At 37.4% G+C, this 25,144-nt stretch overlaps 2 protein-coding genes across 2 annotated transcripts; one reads left to right on the top strand and one right to left on the bottom strand.

The window, feature by feature from the left end:
* Nucleotides 1-2,492: 2,492 nt before the first annotated feature.
* On the top strand, nt 2,493-3,255 carry LOC145057594 (uncharacterized). Its single transcript, XM_079005462.1, has one exon. It carries the CDS (start codon nt 2,572-2,574, stop codon nt 3,130-3,132), a length of 561 nt encoding a protein of 186 aa, XP_078861588.1. The 5' UTR covers nt 2,493-2,571; the 3' UTR covers nt 3,133-3,255.
* A 189-nt stretch (nt 3,256-3,444) lies between these two features.
* LOC145057593 (putative pectinesterase/pectinesterase inhibitor 24) lies at nt 3,445-5,333 on the bottom strand. Its single transcript, XM_079005460.1, has 2 exons — nt 4,304-5,333; nt 3,445-4,210 (listed from the first exon to the last, which is right to left on the bottom strand). Exons 1-2 carry the CDS (start codon nt 5,289-5,291, stop codon nt 3,534-3,536), a joined length of 1,665 nt encoding a protein of 554 aa, XP_078861586.1. The 5' UTR covers nt 5,292-5,333; the 3' UTR covers nt 3,445-3,533.
* Nucleotides 5,334-25,144: the final 19,811 nt, after the last annotated feature.

Genomic DNA, 25,144 nt, shown 5'->3' with positions numbered 1-25,144 from the left:
AAATACCCTCAGGTCAAACTAGGTCAACCCTAGTCAAAGTCAACAGTCAACAGTCAAGGTCCAAAAGTCAATATTTCTTCCCTGCGGAGTACGCACTGCGTACCAAGAGAGTACACCTAGCATACTCTGATGTTGACCAATAGCGAGGCGCTGACCGCGCACGCGCATTGTACCACCAGGTACGCCTAACGTACTCAACCTAGTCTCAAAACTCCATTAAGAGCTTATTCCATTAAGTTCTTACATCCAAAACTCAGATCAAAGCCCAAAATGATATCCTAAGTCATAAACGATTCCAACTTTATGACTTTGCATGGCTATAAAGTGCTTAATATCCAAAACCCTAAGTTCTTAACCTAATAAGACATCACAAATCTTGCATGGAAGGGATAGAGGGGCCAAGATCAGATTTTCATAGTTCATAATAGCTTTATAATGGATAAAGTTTCCAACTTTATCTATTAGAATGGTCCCAACAAACAAGATCTAGTCTTTAAGTCTCAATGGGATCCAAAAGTTCAATTTTTTCAACTTAATCCATTAAGTACAAGTCTCCAACGTTCAGATCTGCATCAAAAATGATGTTTATATGGGTAAAGTTTTCAACTTTATCAATAACAAGGTTACAAACTTTCAAAATCTAAACTTTATGCACTAAAATGACCAAAAGCTCATAACATCCAAAACTAGTTAGATCTAACAAATGCATCATCAAGATTCAAACTTTATACCTCTAGAAGATAGATCAAGGTGAGCAAAGTCCAGATCTACAAGCTCCAATGCAACCTATACTTCTCCAAGATGTTCATTCTTCTCCAAGGTGCATGATGCTTACTACAATGCACTCAAAAACACCTTCATTTACGACACAAGGCTCAACTAGGGTTAGGGTTTCATGTAAGGGGTGTTGGATGGGTGGACGATAAGAATGGAGTGGTTTGGGGGAGTTAAGGAGCTTAAAAAGGGCTCAAACACTACTAAAAAATAGCCTTTTAATGACACATAAACAATGACACGCACTGATTTACGATACGCATTTTTTACGTGTCTTAAAAATAATTTCAGTTTTCCAAAATATGAAGGATCGAGGACACACATTTGTGCGTGCCCTAAAATTAGTGTCAGAAAAGAAAAAAAATACAAAGGGCACCAATCATAAAATGTGTGTCATGTAAGTGTGTTGCTTTATATATATATATATATATATATATATATATATATATATATATATATATATATATATATATATATATATATATATATATATATATATAATGAAACACATGTTTTAAGCGGGGAAATGAAATCCCCCAAAATTAAACCCTTGCCTATTCTATCTGAAAAATTAAAACCCCCGCATCTTCCAATTAGCAAGAAAGAAGCCCTAGGGTCTTCGTTTTCACCTACCTTCAGCGCCTCTAACGCTTTTGTGTTCATCAAACACAACTCATGCTCTCTTCGGAAGAAAACCTCAAACTACATACTCCATATGAAAAAAACCCTAATTGGCGGCCAGATAACATGTTTTATCTTAGTCTCTCTTCCATTAATGTACAAGCACTTCTTCTCCTACGCCTTTAGGTAAGTCTCCCTCTCTCTCTCTCTCCCTCTCTCTCTAAAAGGAGTCGGATGAACCTGCTGTGTGTGCAAAGGTTGAGGATTTCGGTCACTCAACTCACCTTTCTTGCAAAATCTTTGGTCAATTCTCCTCCAACAATAGATTATCTTGTGACTACTTTAATGTCTTTTTGTTTTTGTTTTATTTTTGTTTTATTTTTAAATTAACAAAGTATTAAAAATAAAACAAAAAAATTAAAAGGGCAAAAATTTCATTTCAAGTTTACCAGAGACCAAAAACACAGAAAAAAAAAACCTTGGTTTTGGACCAATTATTTAAGTGGGAAATTTTTTAGATCTCATCCAAAGTTTTTTTTTCTACCACAGAGACCAATTTTATAGGATTATCTAATTCTAACATTGGCATCACTAGTTTTATTTAAATACTCAAACTCTCATTTGCAAAATAAATTATTTTGTATGACTCAAAAAGGTTATAGGTTAATCTCATAAATTTTTTTATATTTTATGTTTTTATCATACTTAAAATTTTTTTGTTATCCTATACAAGACTTTGCATTTTTTTCCTTTCTAACCATTTTAGCCATTTTTCAAGAAAAAACTTGTAAAATATGAGGGGTTTTAGGAAAAAGTAAAAAATTGTGGGGTTTTTTTGAAAACAGTTAAAAGGTTAGGGTTTTTTCGAAACTAAAAAAGAGTTTAAAGATTTTCTCCCTAAAAAAGTACAAGATTTAAAAAAAAAATTAATTTTAAAAACCATAAAATATATAATATTTTATGATATTATTCCATTGTGTAAATTTAAAACCTACAGATTTAGATGGGGACATGCGGTCAACGTCCCTATGCATATATACATGATCCGTCTTCTTGTTGATTTCTTCGTGAGTAAGCATTGAGAATAGTCTATTAAAGACTGGCTTTTTTATTAAGGAGTTGAATAACCAACTCCATATCCTCAGTCCTCAAACCAGCTAATTAACCTCGATACTCATGGATGACATGAGCCCGTTTTCAACTAATCAGTGGATACAAGAGTATCCCACCGCAGAGATGACTCAATCCGGTGGTGAACCCTCTGATGATACAAGCATAGCGGTCCATAGAGATTCGAGCCAAGGAACCATTGACCAGACTGGTCCAAAGCCGATACGCAGGAAGTCAAGAGCTTCCCGGAGAGCACCAAGCATTGTCCTGAATGCTAGCCCGACTGATTTCAGGGCCTTGGTTCAACGGTTCACCGGATGCGATAGTGGAGTTAACGTGGGTTCAGGTTTTGTTTTGGATCCAGTTGTGAATTTACCAAAAGGTCCTCTCAACATAGACTTCGCAAAAAAAGATATAAGTACTGAAAGTTCATCACGGTACTCATACTTTGATAATCAGGTGAGCTCAACTCTCCAAGGTGAGCAAATGCAATCAGTTGGTGGCTTTGATATGCAGGTTGGCTATGGAATGGAGAATGCTTCTCTTGTTTATGATGAATCTATTGATGAATCAACGTTAATGGCAACACGAAGAGATGGTGCCAGCCATGATCAGTATCATCTTTAAATTAAAGGTGTTGAATGTTTAAGTAGTGTTTATTATTATCCATATGTTGTTTCATTGACTTTTTTTTTCTTCATTTTTTTATGTGTAGAATTTTCTTTAACGAGCCTAATTAAGCAGTTCAGTTTAATTAGCTCAGTTTGGTTAGCTTAATAACAAAGGATATCATTCACTATTAGTACACACAGCTACTTGAACAGAAATCAAACGAGATCGAAACATTTAGTTATCCAGTGTAGTACTGTTCATGTACATTATGAACGATAAAAAGTTGATCTAAAGTGAAAACAATTGATGCATGAAGAGATTTGATGATGAGTTACAAAATGAATGTAATAATTAATAGATGAAACAAAGATATATGATTAATTCAGAACGGGGAAAAAGAATCAAGGTTGAAGAAGTCAGAGACCAGACGTGTAAGGAACGCCGGCAGCTTTAATCCATTTGTCCCCGTCGATAAAACGTTTGACAGTGAACTTAATCGCTTGCTTGGTGGTTATAAATTTAAGTCCTTTCCAGGTGACTCTATTCTTTATGGCTGCACCTGCACCATAATTAGCAAACTCTGCATAGAATATTGTGTCGGGAGCTGTTGTTCCAACCCATGGCAACCATCCCTTTGGATGAATGAAGCTTCCCATCATGTTGTTAAGATAAGCTGTAGTTGAATGGTTCTTCCATGGACGACCGAGATATGTGTTAACATCGCTTAAGTTCCCATATGGCCAAATGGTGCACTTGTGAATCGAAATACCAGTGTTTTGATTAGGATCAAACCTGCCTTGAGCTGTAATCGTGTTTTGCTGGCCAGTCATCGGTCTCCTGGGAAGTATGTTACAGTTTTGAAGAACGACAGCCGAGTTGCCAAAGATGAAGTCTACAGTTCCATAGATGTTGCATTCTTTATAAAATTGTCGGTTGGAATGTGCATATAGAGAATCCTGGAATGCGTCAATGCGACATCGGTAGAATACTGACAGGTCTGCGGTTGACATAAGTGCTACTGCCTGATGCTTGGCTGCTCCAGCAGTGTTACGGAACCCCATATCGCGAGCTATAAACCCCTTACCAAACACAGCTACATACATACACAAAATTAAATTAATTATGAAAAAAGAATATGCATGTGTTAATTAAGCAGCTGTTGTATATATTTATCATAAAATATTACCAAAAGTTGCCGACTGAAATGTTGGAGTGCCATCCACAACGTTTAATCTTCCTGACACAATCGTAGAATCCTTACCATCACCGATCATCATGACATTCCATTTAGGTTTTTCGACCCTAACATTCTCAAAGTAAACACCCTTCTTCACGTATATCACGAATCTTTTCTTGCTCTTATCAGGAACTGCCATGAGAGCCTCAGAAATTTTCTTATACTTTCCGGTGCCGTCTTGAGCCACCACCACATCGGCCTTGATGCCAGCCGGTAACTTTGTCTTCTGTAGGAGCTTCCTGTCTTTTACAGACAACCATTCTGGCATTTCATCATCGCTTCCTTCTGCTATGCTCATCAATCTTCTTCTTTGGTTGAACGAACTTGCGGCGTTTGAAAACCCCTTGGTGATCGCGAGGCTGTTGCTGGTTAACTCCGTGGATTTTTTAAGGTAGCCTACACCATTTTCTTGAATACTGTCTATGCATGTTTGCTGATATGTTCCAGCAGCACTTAGCCACGTCATTAGATCATCTAACAGAGATCCTATTGACTTCAAATCAATATCAGTTGACAGTGTATCGTTGAGATGATCAATGGCAAGCTCCAATAATTCGCTGCAGTTCTTGAGCTCCGGAAGTGTGGATGCTTTGGATAGCTCTTCTATGGCGACTAGAAAAGAGAGTTTGAGTAACTGATCGGGATGGATATTGGTGGAATTCACAAGAGGAGCTAGAGAGCTGTAACAGGTATCAGGGTACAATGTACTGTCACAAACGGCTTTAATGGAAACCATGGCTGATGGAGATTGTGAATCACCACCCATTTGGCTGTGGTTTTTGCTCTGTGTAGTTCCAACAACTGCTGAAACTACGACAATAACAAGAATAAGAGATGATATTGCTACAACAACCATCCTTTTTCGTGTTTTCCTGCGAGCGTCAAGCCGCATTTGATCGGCTTCATGCACTTTCCCATAGGATTTTAAAGAATTCATAGCGTTTAGCTTGAACTCTTTCTTGTACGCAAACTTGCTTTTTTCGTCTGTCTAACACTTAATAATGATGGCAATTTATAAAACAAAAATCATGAGAAAAGAAACATGAGCTACGTGCACAGCACCTTGGTATAGATGGTGTAATAATGCTTAAAAGAAAACAACACAGCTGACTTTTCAAGTCGTACACGATTTTTTTTTTACTTATATATATATATATATATATATATATATATATATATATATATATATATATATATATATATATATATATATATATATATATATATATATATATATATATATATATAAACCGTTAGATTAAAAGAATAGAGGGTTAGGATGCTTCGTGGCATTTTCGTAAATATCTGAACTTAAAATGGGGCGGGGGCATCCTATTAAAATAACTCAGGGATATTTTAGGGACATTTAATCAAGTCAACTCTTTATGTCATCTCTCTCTCTCTCTCTCTCTCTCTCTTTATCTCTCTCTCTCTCTCTCTCTTTATCTCTCTCGATCCTCTCTCTCTCTCTACCCTTCCTCACACCTCCGATCTCAAATCGTCGGATCTCAAATCTTGAAATCGTCGTCGAAGTGTGATAGGGTGTGAAGAACTGCATCGTATAGTTCATCGGAACCTACACATATTATCTACAAAGAAGCATTAGGTCGGTCGTTTTCTTCTGAATCTGATCTTGACTTGTCGATTTGGAGAAGACAGTCTTATCAAATGCCTAGTTGGAGTGGAATCGATCGTATAGAGATCCAATCGAATGTCAGGGTGGAGAAGACGATCCTTTGTCGATCAAGTATTATAGCTTCTCCGATGGATCGATTTTTTGATGCCTTCTGATCTCACCAAAAATGTACAAAGCTACAGATCTTAAATCGACAGTAGGCGACGATCTCTCCTTCCAGTGGTAAATATCTCGTTCTTGTGTCTTCTTCCTTGATTGATCAAGTCGAGGAGATTTCTCTTTCCTATGGTATAAATCTATTTTATTCTATTTATTTTAATCGATTGATTGAGTCACAGAGTCTTCATTAAGACATTTACTCGAATGTAATTGCAATTAGAAGGTATTGTGAACTGATAGAAACATAAATTCTTTGATTCTAGCACTTAGTTCCTGTTACCTATGTTACTTCTTTTCTTTTTCAACGATTAAGTTTTGAACTTTTATCAATTATCATATAGTGATATTGTGCTCTTTAAATCGATTAAGTTCGTTTATGTGATAACTGATCACTGGACTTACTAATCTAGCAGTTGAGATGAGCATGTAGTAGTTGAAGGGTCTACTGTATAAATCTTATAAGTGTGATATGATATATATATATATATATATATATATATATATATATATATATATATATATATATATATATATATATATATATAATTCTTGGACTTCTTTTTTCTTTGTAAAAGTTTCTGCCATTTTGCCCCTGGACCGATTTGACCCTGTTTTGGACACATTTTCCCTTCAAAATATCCTTTTTCATCCTGTTTTGGACACATAAACCTGTTTTGGCTACACATTTGTAGCTTTTCATCCTGATAGTCTCATTCTAGGAACTAGTACTTCTGGATCTATTGTTAAAATCTGGGATGTGAAGAGTCAGGTAAAATTCCAAAACTGCCCCTGGTTCATTGTTTTTCTGTATCTTATATCATTTGATTTTTGTAGGCAAATGTTGCAAGGTTTGATTGGCATGTTGAGGCAATTACTGCAATATCATTTTCAGAAAATGGTTACTTCCTTACTGTAAGTGCTTAGCTTTAAATGTAATATTTACAAAAATGGCCCCTATACTTTTTTGAATTTAACAATTTTTAGTCCAAAATTGAAACTTTTATTACTTTTGGTCCTTTTTTCAAGGTTTCATATCGGTTCTGGTCCCTGAAAGTTTGAAATGAAGAACAAAATCATAAAAAGCCTGAGGGAACAAAATTGAAAAATGTTTTAACTAAGGGAGAAATTATACCACCTACCATTTTGTAAAAGTTCATTTTCACTTATAGTCTCTTTCAAATAGTTTCATAACTTTAATTTCTTATAGGGATATTTTAGCCTTCTGATTACATGTGATTCACATGTAAGTCACATGTGATTCACATGTAAATCACATGTGATTCACATGTAAATCACAAGTGAATCATATATGAATTACATTTGTATTTTAGGGGTAACTCACTAAGCTTTCGGGCTTACAGTTGTAGTGTTTTGGTTTCAGGTACTTCAGGAGATCGTGGCCAGGCGAAGGCATGATCGTACCGCTCTTCATACTTCATAATTTTGTGATTTGGTTCTGGGGATACTCTGATGTTTAAACTCTTTTGAAAACAAATTGTAATAACTTAATGGCTTTTGAACGAAATAAAATGTTTAAATTGGTGCAATTCTTATGAGTGTTACATAACTCAAAACCGAATCTTCCTTAAGTAAAAAAATTCAGAAAATATATGTTCATATTCGTAGAAATTAATTTATATTTCTATATGTATGATATGTATGTCAAAACTTTATGTTAGATATTTTGTTTATGAAGCTGAAGTAATACAAAAATCTATGCTTTGTGGATAAAAATAGCAACACAAAGATACTCTTCCGATCCTATATTCGATTTTCTTCGGATCAAAAGACTTTATGTAAAGAAAACTTTTTGTTTTATTTTTTATGAACCAGTCATTATAACATCCCGAGATTTATAGGTATTTCCGAATCTTCTCTTTTATTATTTTGTCATTTGTAGTCCTTGGGGATGGAAGAGTGAAGCCATGAGAAGCCTAAGGGCTAAAGTTGCAACTTTGAGATCAAGAAGAGTACGCTAAGTGTACATTAGGTACACTAAGCGTACTAGGCACGCCATAGTAAGCTGTGCGTACACTTTTGTACGCTGGGCGTACTCGCATCAGATGGAAACCCTAATATTTATGGTTTGGGTGTTATATAAACGTCCTTATGAGCTCACAGCCCTCTATCATTTCAGCCTCCATAGCGTTGAGCCGTTTTCCCAAAACCCTAACCCCTCTCTTGAGTGTGTGAGCTAAAAGTGTGTGTTTTGAGTTGTTGAAGAAGAAGGTATTGCATCAAGGAGTTGGAGAAGTGAGACAAGCTTGTAGACCTGAGGTTACTTTGTGCTCTACAAGCTCCAAGAGGTCAAAAGCTCCAACCTTTATGATTGTATGATGTAGATCTAGTCATAGTAACTTTATGAAACCTTTCTTGTCCCAAAAGTCCCTAGTTGGTGCATGTTATGTTTTGAACGTAATAAGTTGTCCTTACAGACCCTAGGAAGGGTTCTAAATGATAAAATTGAAGTCCCAATGGCTAAAAGTGTCCAATGCAAGTAGTAGAAAGGTCTTAATGGATTAAGACCATGTAGTAAGGGCTTTTTGGACGTCTAAAGTCTTAAAGTTCCAGACTTTATGGTTCTGGGGTTCATTTAGTCAGTGGATTTGGAGTTTGGGCTTAAGTGCACTTATTAGAGTTTTTGGTAAAAGTCACTTACGCCCAGCATAACTTTTGTACGCCCAACATACTGAGTCAACCACCCCGATGGTGGTCAACGCAAGGCGGAGTACGCTCAACGTACGCCCTTTGTTGGGCTTTTGTGCTTTTTGGCTTCAAATTGGGCCACCTTTGGGTCATTATGGATTGGGCCTTTGCTGGAATTTCTGAATAAATGTTGGCCCTAATATGGAAATGGACCTTAGGGTGAGGCCTAATTATAGAGTTAGGCCCAATTGGGTAAATTGGGCCAATGGTGGGCCTTGTATATGTGGACTTTTGGATCATGGATTTGGTATTGGGCCTTGGTTCAAATTAAAGAAAAGGAAAAATGGACTATTACCCTATGTGGGACCCTTCGTCAAGATTCATATCCCAATTGTTGACTTAGTATTTGTTATTTTCGATAGTTCATGATTTTCAGTGAGACAACGGTCGGAGACTTTCAGTCTAGATCACCACTACTTGTAAGGTGAGTGGTCCTCAATATACTAACAAGGTAGAAGGGACCAATGCCGACCCTTTTTAGATCGTTATCCTGGTTATTGCATGATGATATTCTTAGTGACCTGTTAGGTCGGTATCCCGGTATATAGGATGATGCTATGATTAGTGATATGTTAGATCGGTTTGACTATTTGTACATGCTAGCTAGCGTTTGATATATATATATATATATATATATATATATATATATATATATATATATATATATGTGTGTGTGTGTGTGTATGTGTGTGTCTGTGTGTTGATTGTATGTTTGCGGTTAGGTTGAATCGGTCCTGCTTTGTGCTAAAGGCCAACAAACCCAGGGCGGTTTGGATAGACTGCAGACCCATCGGGGCGTATCAGTCAGGCCAAAGGCCCGAAGAACGGTCCAGACAGGAAGAAGGCCCGGGAGGGCGGCCTAGACATACTGAAGGTTCTAAGATTGGGCCAGACAGACTGAAGGCCCAGTGAGGGCGGTCCATTCATATTGCATACTCTATTATACATGTTGTCTGTATGGCGTTGGTATTTTAGGGGAACTCACTAAGCTTCGGGCTTATAGTTTTGGATTTTGTTTCAGGTACTTCGGATGATCGCGGGAAGGCGAAGGCTTGATCGAGCACCTCCTCGCATTGTACCTAATATTAGGTATAGAACCATTAAACTTAATAGTTTTAACTAAATGCAATCAAATTTCGCTACCATCTTTCTTGTATCCTCTATTAGACTAGATAATTGGATTTGTACATATTTTTATGGAGTTTTAAATATTTAATTTTACACCATAAACCATGTATAAGAATACATTATCAACTACCTATAAGCCTTCATATTCAAATTTAATATAGAAAACTATAGTGAAAGACTAAAATTGTTCATTAAAAACTCAATAAACTTCTTTCCATAACACATCAAAAAAAAACCATACAAGTATGCATATGGTAGGTGTCAAAGAAAGTTATGAAACCTACTATATGTATAATATAAACAACACATTCAAAATACAGAGATGTTGGGGATATATTATTAAATCAAAGATAATATGAACTCAAAAACAATAGGAAGAAGCTAACAATGAAAAAAATTCTATCTTTTTAATCAAAATGAAGTCAATTTTGATGGTTTTATATCTAATATTACATACATAACAGCCACATACTCACTTTCTTTCCCTTGCTTTGAATCAATTTTAATGGTTATATACCTAATATTATATATATATATATATATATATATATATATATATATATATAGAGAGAGAGAGAGAGAGAGAGAGATCGGCAGCAAACTTATTTTGGAGGAACAAACCAACAAACAATATATTTCTTTCCCTTGCTTTGAATCACTTTCCTTGCTTCGATCGGCACACACCAACGTCTTCTTCCTTGGAGATCATAGAAGGTTCTCTCTGTAACACCCCGATTTCCAGGTATGATATTTATTTCTTTTATTCATGATATTCCTCTGAAACACGGGGTGGTAAAGCCTCACCATGGCGTGTTGAGGAACTTCTGGACCGCGTGTTTTTATGGACCAACACGGTGTGTTGGTGGGCAAATACGGCGTGTTGGCGGCTGGTTGAGAAAACTCTAATTTTCAAGGTTTTGCACTTTATATAATCTCCTTAAGTTCCAATGGGTAGTCTTTTTTCAGTCTCCAAATCCCCATATCGACCCTTGAGAACCCTAATCATATTTTCCTCTCATTTGTGAGCTACTTTGGTGTTTTTGGAGCCAAATAAGAAAGTAAGGATCCAACAAACAAGCCCTCATCTTTCAATTTGGCGCTCTTCTGGACCTTTGTAAGTGTCCACGATCAGATTTTTATTCCTCTATGTTGCTAGATCTTGAGTTTTGTCCCTTTAGCTTGTTCTTGAGTAAGGGAATGGTTGGATCTCATAAAGTCAACAACTTTATGAATATGCGGGTCTAGGTGACTCTGTAGAGTCTTGGATCTAGCCTATAGTCGAGTTTTGATGCCATGCATGGAGAGTAGGTCATAAATGTTGGGTTTTGAGCAATCTAACACTTCCTAAGTGTGCATGCAACCCTAATAAACCTTGGATATATGTTTTCTTCTAAAATACATGCAAATAATAATTTCCAAGGTTTCTTCCTAACTATCATAGCATAAGGATTATGAATAATAAAAGTACTAGTAGAAATACATACCTTTTGATGATGGTTGACTGTTTGGAGTTTGAGATCCAAGCACCAATAGTGTGAATGCCTCAAATGGAATCACAAATCACCACAAACACTTGGAAAACTTTGAGAGAGTAGTATACTTTCTTGTGGAATCGGCCACCACTAAGTCTCACACTACTAGTGTCACATTTCTTGCATCATATGCTTCTTTATATAGTGTGCATGGTTAGGGTGAAACCCTAATAACCCATGTCTTTTCCTTTCCAAGGATCCATGGGTTAAAAGCTCCATGGACTTCCATATTAGCTTAGCCCATTAACAAATGAGTATTAGCCCACACTATATAAAATATAATAGCCCATAATTTAATCAGTCTTCTTTTTAATCTCTAAATTGATTCATAATTAATTTAAGACTAAAACTAATTAAATAACATGACTTCATATTAATATATTATAACTTATAATATATTAATAAATCGTAAGTATACAATTCTCATAAAATTATCCATAAATCGTTTGGGTGAAGTGCAACCCAAATGGACCATGCCGGGTCGGGTCAAGTATGTACCAAATAAGTTATAGACTTAGACACCTTATCCAACAGACTCCCACTTGGATAAGTCTAATAACTATATTTGTGTATGTTACTTCAGGAACCAACCAGCAATCGTAGCTCTCGAAAACTCTGTTGAACTATGAAGCGCCATTTTAGATAAGTGATCATATAATCCTCTGTTCTCATGATATCAGCCGGACAAATACATGGAACAACGTCATACTTATTGTCCAGCAGTTTGTTTCCCGATTTTCAATTTGTTTGACAAAGAACTTAATCGAACACATCAATTTTAGTTCTGACCGGCCGTTACATAGGTCACAACAAAATCATCGAGGGGCCCAGATATCGCTTCTATTTCTAGAAGGAACAAATAAACTACGACTCATATGCTTGTTCTACTACTTGTTGAATTGTACACAAAGGCACGTTTTATAACATCAAGTTATTGATGCGTTTACGTGCAATCAATGCACAACCAACTCATAGGTAACAACTCATATCTCTAGGTTTGAAGATTTATATGATATTACCGTCTCACGATCACTCGAGATAAATTCCATAAAGTGATACAAGTGAGCGTGGGTTTATTCCAATACTCATAACTCATGAGCACTCATGAATGTTGTAGCAACCATTGCTATGACTAAACCCATTTAGCCATCTACAAACTCGATTCATGATAGTCTTGATTCATACCTACTTCCAACATATGAACGACTGTGGAGTGTTTAAATAACTTAGTCATTCGGAAAGAATAACCTAGCTATTTTGGAAGTCAAAACATGCAAAGTGAAACACAATAATAATCGAATCCAATATGGTCTCAGAACCCTTTTGAATATAAATAGAACCACCTTTTATTTATCACCATATTGATTACACATTATTCATTGTATAATGTTTCAAACAATCAACTTAAGACTTGAATAAAAAACAACAGTTGTCCCATGCTCCTAGCATTTACACTTTGTTTTTCTAAACAATAGTTATGCCATGCTCCAAGTATGCACATTATGTTTGTCTATGATCCTTACATTGTGATGTAGATCAATTGAACATGATTCCAATGATACTCATTTCACAATCCCAAATCCTTATAGTAAATGTGAGAATCCCCGATTCCTATCATTTACCAAAAAATATGTTAGATTTTAAACTTTTATACAATGTTCCTCTTGTAATGATTATTCACAAAGTCACCAAAACCTTGTCACCAGTCATTACAGAGTATTCCAAAGAAGGTCAACTTCTATGGAACGGAAGTCTCATATTCAAAGTACATTGCTTTGAACATCCTTATTGCATTAAGGTTTTCTAATCTTACATAGATTGAATAACTTCCACCTATGGAGACATTTCCATAGTCCCATTTGACTATCACTTCCGAACAAGAGTTACTTCTTTTCAGAATATGTCAATATGGTCCTTTCCGACAACTTACATCATACTTCCAACTTTCCCTGAGCAACCAACCTTTAGCGAACCTCAGATTGTCCTCGACAATTGCTTAATCACTTTAGTCATATCCAGTTCTAGACTTTTCCCTTCTCAATGCCTTAAGCATTTGGAAAATTTAGAAAAGATGAATATTATAGCACATGCAATCGATCCTATATCTGAAGCATATGGGACACGATTCATGATGTTTGACATAAAGACATGATACTAGACAAGTCTTTTGCTACAATATTTTTTATTTGCCATGTTTTCAAAATTTAACTATGAAGAGGGATGCCGTAATCATAATCAAATTTTGAAAACGCAATATATATAGAATTTCTTCAAGTTGAACCATTCCAACATAAAATTCATATATATATTCTTGACTAAAGATGATTAAAATCTCAATCTAAGCTTTAGAATTGAAATGAAGTATAATTTCCTCTCCCTTAATTATAGCAAAACAACTTTTCAACCCCTGCAACTTCACGAATTGAAACTTTGTTTTCTATAATTAACATTGCTAACTTGCAACACTAAACGTAATAATCATGCTCCCACTAACATGATGATTATCAGCATAACACTTATGCTCCCACTAGCTCTGACATATTTCCAGAAATTTGCTGGACTTCTGAAATTTAGATTCATACACCCTTTCTTAGATAGCTCACATGTGTGTCTAAACAATTTTTAGGACTATGAAAAGGGATGCCGTAATCATAGTCTCAATTGCTTAGGCATTTGCCATTTCTCACAAGTCCATGTTAGTGTGCCGGTTAACCACACGCGCTCCACTAACGACTTTTGAAAATGCAAATAACACAATTGATATCTACGTAAAATCTACTTAGTGAAAGCGTTTCCTCACCATCATTTTCATGAATCGGAGAGAAACCTTATGACACTTAGATTTTATAGTGTATGAGTTCCTATCCATGTGAATTTGTCAAAACCATAATCACAAGATAAGGTTAGTGACAAATTCAGCCTTACATGGATTAAACTTGTTCAATCTTAGTTTCTTGTCACCTTGGTAGCACAAGGCCCACCAATGCTTCCAAGTTGAACTCTGATAACTTACATGCAAATTCAACTTATTTGAAGAAGGTACAGAAATAAGAATTATGTCAACACGATAGGTTGCAAACCTTAAGTCGTGTGCTAGTGATAAATTACAGGTTTTACTCTTGATTAAATCTTGAAACTCTTTCAGGATCTTTAAGGCTCCCACTGTCCCCTTGACATATAAGTTTCCCCAGTCAAGAACCATTCCTTGACAAAACAAATATTCAAGGGATAGTGCGGATTCTTATCAAGACTAACACTTCACACAATTGGTCTTAGTTGGTCTTTGTCTCATCCAAGACATCACAACTTACCAATCTCAAATGTACAAGAATAGAAAACATTTTACTCTTACATTTGACTAGTGTTAATAAATCTTCCTTTATGTCACTCAAAGTTACAATCTTGGAGTATGACCCTAAGAATTGTTTTGGAACGAAGTATGACTCGTCTTCTCGATCTTAACCAATCCAACAATTCATGACCTCTCTTCTTAGCCATAACAATGCACTAAGACGTCCTTAGAGTATGACTTTGTGATATGGTTTCATAATCATTAAGATGAACATGAAATACGATACTAAAGTACTCTCCCATCCTTTCAGATTTGAGAAACTTTTATCTTTCTGCCTAATTTGATTCTTCTCATTTGTTCTGTCATACATTGTAACCTTTCCAATGTTACAGAATTATACTTAACCTCATAAGTATAATATATTTACTAATCTTTAGTAAATCATGACAAATCAATCTTTGTGGTGGACCTTGACCAGCGCACACCCAGTGTACCTAATGCCTTAGTCCTTCAACTAACTCACATATACATGTGATCAAAGAATTAGCCTTGATTTTCAAAGATGAAAATTATCATTCATCATACAACTTGTATGATTCCAAGTTTCTATCCAATTGGAACTTGGGTGATGAAAAACTTTCTTCATTCGGTAAATTCAGACACTACCACAAATGAAGGAATCAAATCCACTTTCCAATATTGCTATTACTGGAAACATATAAGCAACAATTTTCCACAGATGCCATTGTAAGGATATTTTTAAAATAAATAAAATTAAAACCCCTTTTTTTTCTTTTTTTTTTAAAACTTTGCGGAAAAACTTATCCTTACAATCCACATGAAAACCTTGTTGTTATCTATTCATAAGCAATATATTATAACTCTTAAGCAACAGCTCAAAATTCTGATTAACGAACCATGCGATCGAAACCCACCTTTGCAATCAGAATCAACATATACTTACTTTAAGCTTCCTATCTTTTCTTTGATTCTTAAAAACATCAGCATGTGACCCATTCATATTATGTAATAAGAATCTCCAAATAGGAACTTAATAGAGTTAGATAGTGGACTTTACCCGAAGTAGAGTCAAACCTCTTGACTTGATCAACCTTATGACCTTTCACGTGAATAGGGCAGCTTCGCAACCAATGCCCCTTCCTTTGGCAACAAAACACATGGACCCTTTGGTAATGGCACATGGGACTATCTCAGACTTAGCCTTTCTCTTTACTATTTGGTCAACCGAGTTGACTATAGCTGATCCCTTTCCATTGGGAAGAGAAATGCTTTTCTAGATATCCAATGCTACCATTGTCAATGTCCATTTAAGACTTGGGAAGTTGTTCTTTTAATCAAATTTGCTTTACTGGTGTTCCAAATCATTGTTGATTCCACAACACCAAGCAAATAGATAACATCATTAAGGGTCATGTCATAGTCTGTCTCATAGTAGTCCCAAAAAGACTCACTATGTTACTAAGAAAGTGATTAAACATCCAACTTTCACGAGACTTTGACACCCAACTCTCACGCTTGTCAATATGTGACTTTATCTCCAAGATGTGAGCACACATAGACTATGCTTGCCAATAGGGATTGAGTGACTTTAAACTTTTCAAGAACTTGTGGGTGTGGGAGAATAATTAGAGGAGGTGGAGGAAGTGAAGCATGATGTTGAGGGACACCATCTTCAAGAGATTTGGGAAGATCATAGTTGTCTGAACCAGACATCTATAATGGGAGAAAATCAAGTTAGTTGATTCAAAATCCTTAATATAACACCCAATATGAAATATTAAGGCTAGGACCCAACACAATATTTTATAATTTGGAAGAGGGATGTCGTAATCCAAGCTATAAAATATTTGAAGGTAGGCGAATGACGATTCACCAATTTCCACCATGAAAAACGAAATAATTTATTAGGTTTTAATTGGAATTGAAATTCCTAGATCTTTTGAGATTCATTGAACTTTTCAATGGCATGTTTCAATCTCGAGTGTGCCCTCTCAAATTTTGTGACTGGGATGCCGAGGATCACAAAATAAAGTGTGAATAACCATACCAATTCACTTGGTACCCTTAATATTATCACCTAATCAATGTGCCGGTTAACCACACACGCTCCATTGATCTATGACAAACATTAAGTCACCCTTCGTGATCCTTACTAGTCCAAGTTAGTGTGCCGGTTAACCACACACGCTCCACCAACGACTTGGTAAGGTACAAAGTGTGAATTCCATGGGCTAGCACCAAATTCACATTTTTCCTAAAGTAACTAAGATTGGAAATTAAATAAAAAAATATTTAGTTACTTTATAATATTCATTATACTTTTAATGAGAATTTAAAGTCATTGTCCTACCCGTTCGGCTAACGACCCTCCACCAGTCAAGCAAGCGGTGGGTGAGAGTGGACACCCATTAAGTCGCCATTTTATAGGCAACAACCTTATATCCACCTTATAGACCGGCTTCGTGAATGAGGCCTACTAACGGTAAAATGACTTGTTCTTATACATATATATAATAATTAACCATTAATCTTATAATAGTATAAGGGTAGAATTTTAACTTTTAAAACTTCTAGGGTATGGAATTAAAGTTTGTGTGAGACTTTACAAGTTCCAAAACTTGAGGGCAAGTTTTGAACAATTCATAAACTTTTGGATATTCATAACTTATGAGTTTTAATTAAGTGTTTAAAACTTTTAATGAAGAGTCTCTTGGAAATCCATAACTTGAGGACAAGTTATGGAGTCCATAAAAGCATTTATTAGAAAACTCTTCAAGAAAATGTAACTTATGACTTCTTAAAAAAACATTTAAAAGAAAAACTCTTGGAATTCCATAACTTGAGGACAAATTAAGAATTCCATTAAAACACATTAAGATCAAGAATTAACTAACAAACAATTTGCAAATAATTCCTATGATCTAACAAAACTCGTATGAACATGAACATCCACATCAAAAATTTCAAGAATCATATGAACACATATAAACTTGAAATTTGATTATAACTTTGAAATTAGTCCACCATCATCATTACCACATCAAAAACAGGTTTTATAAGTCCAAAACAGTTTAAGGTAATGATTCTAGACCAATTCCAGCACCAAAACTCGAAGATATGCTGTCTGGGGGTCCAAATCGTCGAGTGCATGAACCAACTCACCGAGTTGGATGAATTTTGTCTTGGACTCGTCAAGTCCCTTCATCGACTCGGCGAGTCTGCTGTGCAGACAGCATATAAACTTCGTTTTTCAGCAATTTGCATCAAGTATTCAAGAAAACAAGCCTAGGCTCTGATACCACTGTTGGGTTTTGAGCAATCTAACACTTCCTAAGTGTGCATGCAACCCTAATAAACCTTGGATCTATGTTTTCTTCTAAAATACATGCAAATAATAATTTCCAAGGTTTCTTCCTAACTATCATAGCATAAGGATTATGAATAATAAAAGTACTAGTAGAAATACATACCTTTTGATGATGGTTGATTGTTTGGAGTTTGAGAGCCAAGCACCAATAGTGTGAATGCCTCAAATGGAATCACAAATCACCACAAACACTTGGAAAACTTTGAGAGAGTAGTATACTTTCTTGTGGAATCGGCCACCACTAAGTCTCACACTACTAGTGTCACATTTCTAGCATCATATGCTTCTTTATATAGTGTGCATGGTTAGGGTGAAACCCTAATAACCCATGTCTTTTCCTTTCCAAGGATCCATGGGTTAAAAGCTCCATGGACTTCCATATTAGCTTAGCCCATTAACAAATGAGTATTAGCCCACACTATATAAAATATAATAGCCCATAATTTAATCAGTCTTCTTTTTAATCTCTAAATTAATTCATAATTAATTTAAGACTAAAACTAATTAAATAACATGACTTCATATTAATATATTATAACTTATAATATATTAATAAACCGTAAGTATACAATTCTCATAAAATTATCCGTAAATCGTTTGGGTGAAGTGCAACCCAAATGGACCATGCCGGGTCGGGTCAAGTATGTACCAAATAAGTTATGGACTTAGACACCTTATCCAACAATAAATCCCCATTTTGACCTATTTTGGGTTCAAGACATGCATTGTACATGCATGTCTATAAAGCACTGACCTTTGGAATGGTTTTGGTGCTAGAATCTCTTCTAGAAAGAATGGATTTCAGACTTCAAGGATTTAGTGCTTCTTGGTTAAGCCCTTGAACCTTCAAGCCTTGTGGTTGGGTTTTTGGAACCCTTGGAGTAGTTACAAAGGATAAAGTTGGAAACTTTATCCTTCTTGATAGCATTTAGGTCTAGATCTGAGCCTTAGGAATCCCTAGAATCGAAGAAAACAACTGAATGTATTAAGCTGTTGGAACCCGGGTAAACATGGCGTGTTTGCGAGCAAATACGACATGTTGAATGGGGTTTTCTCAACCTTCTAAATGCTATCGAAACACGGAATGTTGGATCGACATGGAATCGTGACCTAGACCTAGACCGTTGACTTTGACTTTGGCCAAGTTTGACCTTGAGGGTATTTTGGGTGTTGTTGGGATTTTGATGGAATTCGTCACTTGGTGGTTGTAGACATTTGAGTTGAGAGTTGAGATTTAGAGCCAGGCCTTATTAGTTATGTGCTGCTTGTAAGGTGAGTTTTCCTCACTGTACTTTCGGGTCGAAGGTACCAAGGCCTTCCCATTGCTTTGATAACCCGATATTGTTTATTACTGAGTATGGAATAGATATGCATGCTAGTTTTGATATGCTAGTCTAGTAGATCTGTAGAACTACCTGTGATACTGCTTGTTTGTTTGTATATAATATTATCTGTTATTTGTCGACATATTGTGTGGGTTAGGTTGAGGTTGTACTGCTCCGTGTTGTAGATAACAAAGCCTGGAGCAAGACATATATGAGCTGAGGGTTGGGGAGGGCATGCCAGACTCATACCGAGGGCTCATGAGCATTCCAGATACAAGCTGAGGGCCGAGAAGGGCATGCCAGACTCGTATTGAGGGCTTAGCGGTATTCAGTCCGAGGACTGATTAGGTTGGGAGCAAGCTAGACATAAGATGTGGGCCAAGGGCAAGCCAGACTTATGTTGTGGGCTCAGGGGTAATCCAATGTATTAGTTGTGGACCCATTGCATGTTGTTATTATATTTGTGCTATTTGTTTGTGTATTGGTATTTTAGAGGAACTCACTAAGCTTTGGCTTACAGTTTTGGATTATGTTTCAGTTACCCCAGAGGATCACGGGAAGGAGAAGATGTGATCATGCACCTCCTCATATCTTGTTTCATGATTTTGGGATTATTCTGATATTGAACCTGTTTTGAAAACTATTTTTAAACAATGATGATTTTTGGGTTGTTTTAAAAGTTTAAAATTTTCATGAATTTTATGGATATTACAAGTTGGTATTAGAGCCTTGTTTTGAGTGAATTGGAAGAACACTCGTGTGAATCCAGTCTCAAACTAAGGAAAACAACTTTTAAAATGATTTTTCAAATGGTTTTCAAAATAATCAAGGAGGATGCGATGTGTACGATCAGCCAGAGCCAATAAGTATAGACCCCAAAATACCATATTATTATTTGATATTGTGATATGTTAGAACAACATGCTAGCGATAGGCTAGGTATCTTCAGGATTTTGCATGATATAATTGCCTAATTATATGATGCCTGATAGCCTAGGGTTCTTCTCTAATGGAGTTGACATCATTACTGTAGTTGCTTAGTGTATGCATCATGGTGCATAACTAAGATTTTATAGTCTGAGAATGTTTGGTTTGACCTTTGATGTGACTTGGCTCCAAACCACTTTTGGCTAATAAAAGATGGTCATCGGAATAGAACCTGAGAGGTCACAAAGAAAGAAGAAACGCCAGCTGCCTTCTGGGGGGAGGTCCCGGAAAGACGCTCCGACGGTTAAGTTAGTGGGAGGAGTATGGAAGCATGAGGGTGAATGATCATGGGAGAATAGCTTACCTCTCAAGGCAGAGTGATTGGCCTTTTATACTGAGGATCTTCCTCGATCCGTACAAGGGACAAGGACTGCGACCCCAACAGGATCCGCCGTCCTTATTGGAGGACCATCCTCCATGTTTGTGTCCAGTCCAACGATTGGTCCAGGCGATAATGCTCTGGCCATGATCTTTGTCGTATGGATCCGTTATCTTTGGACTGTAGCTGAGGAAAACCCTTGGAGAGTGGCAAGCTTCCCACACGGTTGCCTCGCGGGAGTCTGGGGTTGCCAGAGCGGCCGAGTTGCCGGCCTGGGCTTCTCTAGGAACTCCTCGCCGGGGGTTCGCTTGTTTCTGGCCCGCTCTAAGGGGCGCATCGTCAAGTCCCCCAGTCCAGTGGTCATAGGGTATGATAGCTAGCTATGATGTTCTAGACTTAACTGTTGGTGTAGGTGTCACGCTTTTACTTGGTCGCCGCTTCGTTTCCGGTGATGTGATGTTTTGACGTGTGCGCGGAGGTTACGTCAGCCGTGTCAGGGATTTTCATAAATCCCGCTTTTTTTCCTCTTATTGCTCTCAGACGGTTTTCCTTTTTTAGTTTCTATCTTGTTTCTTCATCTCTTTTCCCCCTCTTCTTCTTTTGTGTTTTCGCCATGGCTTCCTCTCTGAGTTTGATCCCCAACTCTTCTGAGTTCGTCACCCTTCAAGAGGCTTGTGGCCTCACTCCAGCTGACTAAGTAGAGTTTCCGGCCTCCGGGTCTCTGATTATGTGACATCCCCAAAATCACGGCCAGAAAAGACCGGTTTGTTTATGCTTTGTTTAAAAAGCAGAGTAACATTTTAAATGAAAGTGTTGCGGAATTTGTCCCAAAACAAAATATGATAAAGATTTATCAAAAGCATTTCCATAGAAATGTATTTCATTAAAAGACTTGGGATGTCATGTTCGTACAGATCAAAAGCATAAACAGTACAATATAAGCCTTACTACATTATTTCATATCTACAGGCCTATATCCGTAATCCCTCGTCCAACATCATATCTATGCTCAAGCGCCACTACCTGTAATACATAAAGCTGAGTGGGTCAGGCTTGGGAGCCTGGTGAGCACATAGGGTTTTCAACCCACAATAAATAAGTTTATTAATTTCACCAATCAACAATAACCCGATTACCCGTTCCTGTTATCCTCACTTTACGTCCCTAAACACCTATCATAAGGGACCTAGCCTAAGGATCATCATCGGGACGGACACTACTGCTAAGGGGATTCCTCAGCAATAAATGTCTTAAAGGCAACCATGTGGGGGATGGAGTACACCGGTGAACACATCGTTCACAAACACCTACAGGTTGCGAGCCTGCTAGTGTTCCACTGGACTGTCTAGAAGAGTCCGTGGTCGTCATCCATACTCCGCTAGATGACAGAATCAACAACATCAACATCGAGGCCTCTCATCATTTTATCACACATCACCTATTACATCTACCCATGTTTTACCACAACATTTTCGTAGATATAAAATACATATACAGTTTAAATCATTGAAAACATGTATAACAATGTTCATCTAGCATAGATAGCAAGTATTTAGATAATATGCACACATAGCACGTAATTTATATAAAATACTTCATATCTATGTGTAAGCTAAAACTAACTATGCACTCACCTGAAAGGTGGTGACTTAGCACTCGGACAGCGCTTCGATACTCTCAAAACGATTTTCCTTCGATAAAACCTAGTATCGATACCACTAGGGTTTAGTCTAACGATAACCGCGACAAATTAATTGTCTGACTATTATTATTATTATATAAGCGTTAATAACACTCAATATAACTCATAATAATAGCCCAAATAATTATTTTAAGGACCTAATAACATTCTTATAATTATTTGAAAGCTATATTAAAAATTGCGTAAGCGTAGCACACTTACAGCGAATTTTTATCGAAAACCAGAACTTAATTGGAGCAGCGTTTCGAAACCGAAAGACTCCTTTTTCTCGGGACTCCGGGAGCCTCGGGGCTTCCCTAGGGTGCTAGGGGTTTTATCTAGGGCTTAGGGGTGATTTGGGGTTGTAGAGAGAGAAAGAAGTTAGAGAGAGAAGTGATTTTGGTGTGAAAAATGGACCTGCCTTTTATAGCCTGCGAGGCCTTGGTACGGTGGGCGTACCTCGGACCTACGCTGGGCGTAATGGCTCGGATAAGGGCGCCACCTCGGACCAGCTGTCTTGCACTCCAGAAGAGATAAGGGCGAGGGTACGCGGGGCGTACTGAGTTCGGACACGTGGCGTAAGCGAGGACCACATGTTGGCCATCCGAAGCGAGCCGTGATTAGCAAGCGACGGTCAGGATCTTGCCACGTCATCGTTCTAGCATCAGATTTCGCAATTTCGAGTTACAACTTCAAAAATTCGTAACTTTTGCGTACGATCTCCATTTTCGACGTTCTTTATATCCACGTGAAGGTGGGAACGTACTCTACAACTTTCGTTTAGACTCCGTTGGCTAATTTTGGCTCGATTTTAAATTTTATATTATTAACATGTCGGGACAGGATTGGTTCGTTAAATCCTCATAACTTTTTCATCCGACATCCGTTTTCGCCCATCTTTTTCTCGTTACGCTACTCTCAACGAGATCTTCGATTCTCATTTAGGTCGTGTCGGCTAAAAACCACTCGGTCTAATATTCGAATTTCGGGCTATACACTGCTATTCCGAAACTTCGAAAAATCATAACTTCTTCATACGAAGTCAGATTTGGGCGTTCTTTTTATTGATGTTCTTAGTTTAACATATTTTACGACTTTCGTTTAGATCACTAAGGCTAAATCTCGCTCTATCGTAAATTCACTATTTACGCTTTCCGGTATCGTGCCGGTTCTGTCGCGAAACTTCGACGGGCCATAACTTCTTCGTTATAACTCGGATTTCGGCGTTCTTTATATGTACGGAAACCTTGAGACATATTCTACAATTTTATGTAGAGATATCGGGATTATATCACACTTTAATTTTGACGCTTATTTTTATTCTTTATTAATTATACATTTATAATTAAATTAAAAGCTCATAAATACACATAATTCACGTAATACTCAAATATTTCATCTTTATTACTTCAAAAAGAGTTACAAGAGTTGATCTAGACTATTACATTGACAAAAATGCTTAGCCCTGAAACCCGGGCGTTACAGATTACCCAACCTCCTCTTGGGAAAGTGGGTGTTTACCTGAAAACCTTTGACGTCGGCCTTTGCCTCCCACTAACTGACTTCCAAGAGGAAATACTCTGGCGTAATGGGTGTAGTATTCAAATGTTGACCCCTGGTGCTGTTCATAAGATGGTAAATTTAGAGATGATATGCTGGGCCAACAACATCATTCTCGACTACTTTGTTTTCAAGTTCTTTTTCCGGTTTGCTGCCACCAACGATAAGTACACCTTATCTGCCCGTCGGGGAGGCCATAAACTTGTCCTTGACAGTAAGCCTCCCAAGAATTGGCAAGACAAATGGCTATGGGTCAACCGAGAGCTGCTTGGCCGCGAGTATCCTTGGGTGAACACATTATCCGATACTATTCCCAAACTGTTCCCCCACAATTAGGCGACCGCCGATCTCTTGCGCACTCTCTAGGTGGTCGTTGATGTGATGTCGGAGGTCATGCTTGCTGGTGTTGGAATGAGCCCCAGTTGGTGTTCTCGGGGGGAGATTTTCATCTTCTACACTGATTCTAATGGTAATTCGTCTTTATTTCTTCCTTTACCTCCTTTCTCCTTCTCCCCCCCCCCCCCACCTCATTTTTTTTTCAAAAAAGGATGGGGACCTCCTGTTTGCTTCTGTTTTCTTGTGCTTGTTTTCTTACGTTTGACATACAGTTGATAGGTGTCAAATGCTCTGTCTCCATGGACTCTGTGCTGCGAGGGCGCTACCAGGGAAAACTAGAACATCACGTGGTGCCCTTGTATGAGACTTTGCACCCCCCCCCCCCCGGTCCCCCCCATCTCCGCCGTTTAATTGCTTCTGTTTTGACGCCCTCACAACTAGTGGGGAACTCCACTGCGTCGAGGAGCCAGCTGGGTTCCAACACTGATGTGACCCCTACCGTTATGTCTCGCCCTCCTATTGAGTCGATAGCTGATAGTGTGGTGGCCAGTAAGGTTAGGATCACTGCCAGCGTTCGTCAGATTGTGGAAAAAAGGAAAGTTGTGCAGGCGATGAGTGGTACGGCGCCCAAGGGTAGTTCAGGACCCATTGGTCGGCGTGTGATGCGGTGTCGTGGCCTTATGCGCTTGTTGTCTTCTGCGCCTTCACATTCAGGGGATGTGTTGGTGATACCCAATGATG

The sequence above is a fragment of the Lactuca serriola genome, chromosome 6 (genome assembly GCF_051521515.1).
Source record: "Lactuca serriola cultivar US96UC23 chromosome 6, Lser_US96UC23_V15, whole genome shotgun sequence".
Lineage (NCBI taxonomy): Eukaryota > Viridiplantae > Streptophyta > Magnoliopsida > Asterales > Asteraceae > Lactuca > Lactuca serriola.
This window is presented reverse-complemented; position numbering and strand designations above follow the sequence as displayed.

Bases quoted from the DNA above. Each gene is read 5' to 3' on its own strand.
- LOC145057593 (XM_079005460.1), bottom strand. From the start codon at position 5,291: ATGAATTCTTTAAAATCCTATGGGAAAGTGCATGAAGCCGATCAAATG. The intron at 4,211-4,303 runs GTAATATTTTAT...GTATGTATGTAG, and splicing joins ATTTCAGTCGGCAACTTTTG to CTGTGTTTGGTAAGGGGTTT.
- LOC145057594 (XM_079005462.1), top strand. From the start codon at position 2,572: ATGGATGACATGAGCCCGTTTTCAACTAATCAGTGGATACAAGAGTAT.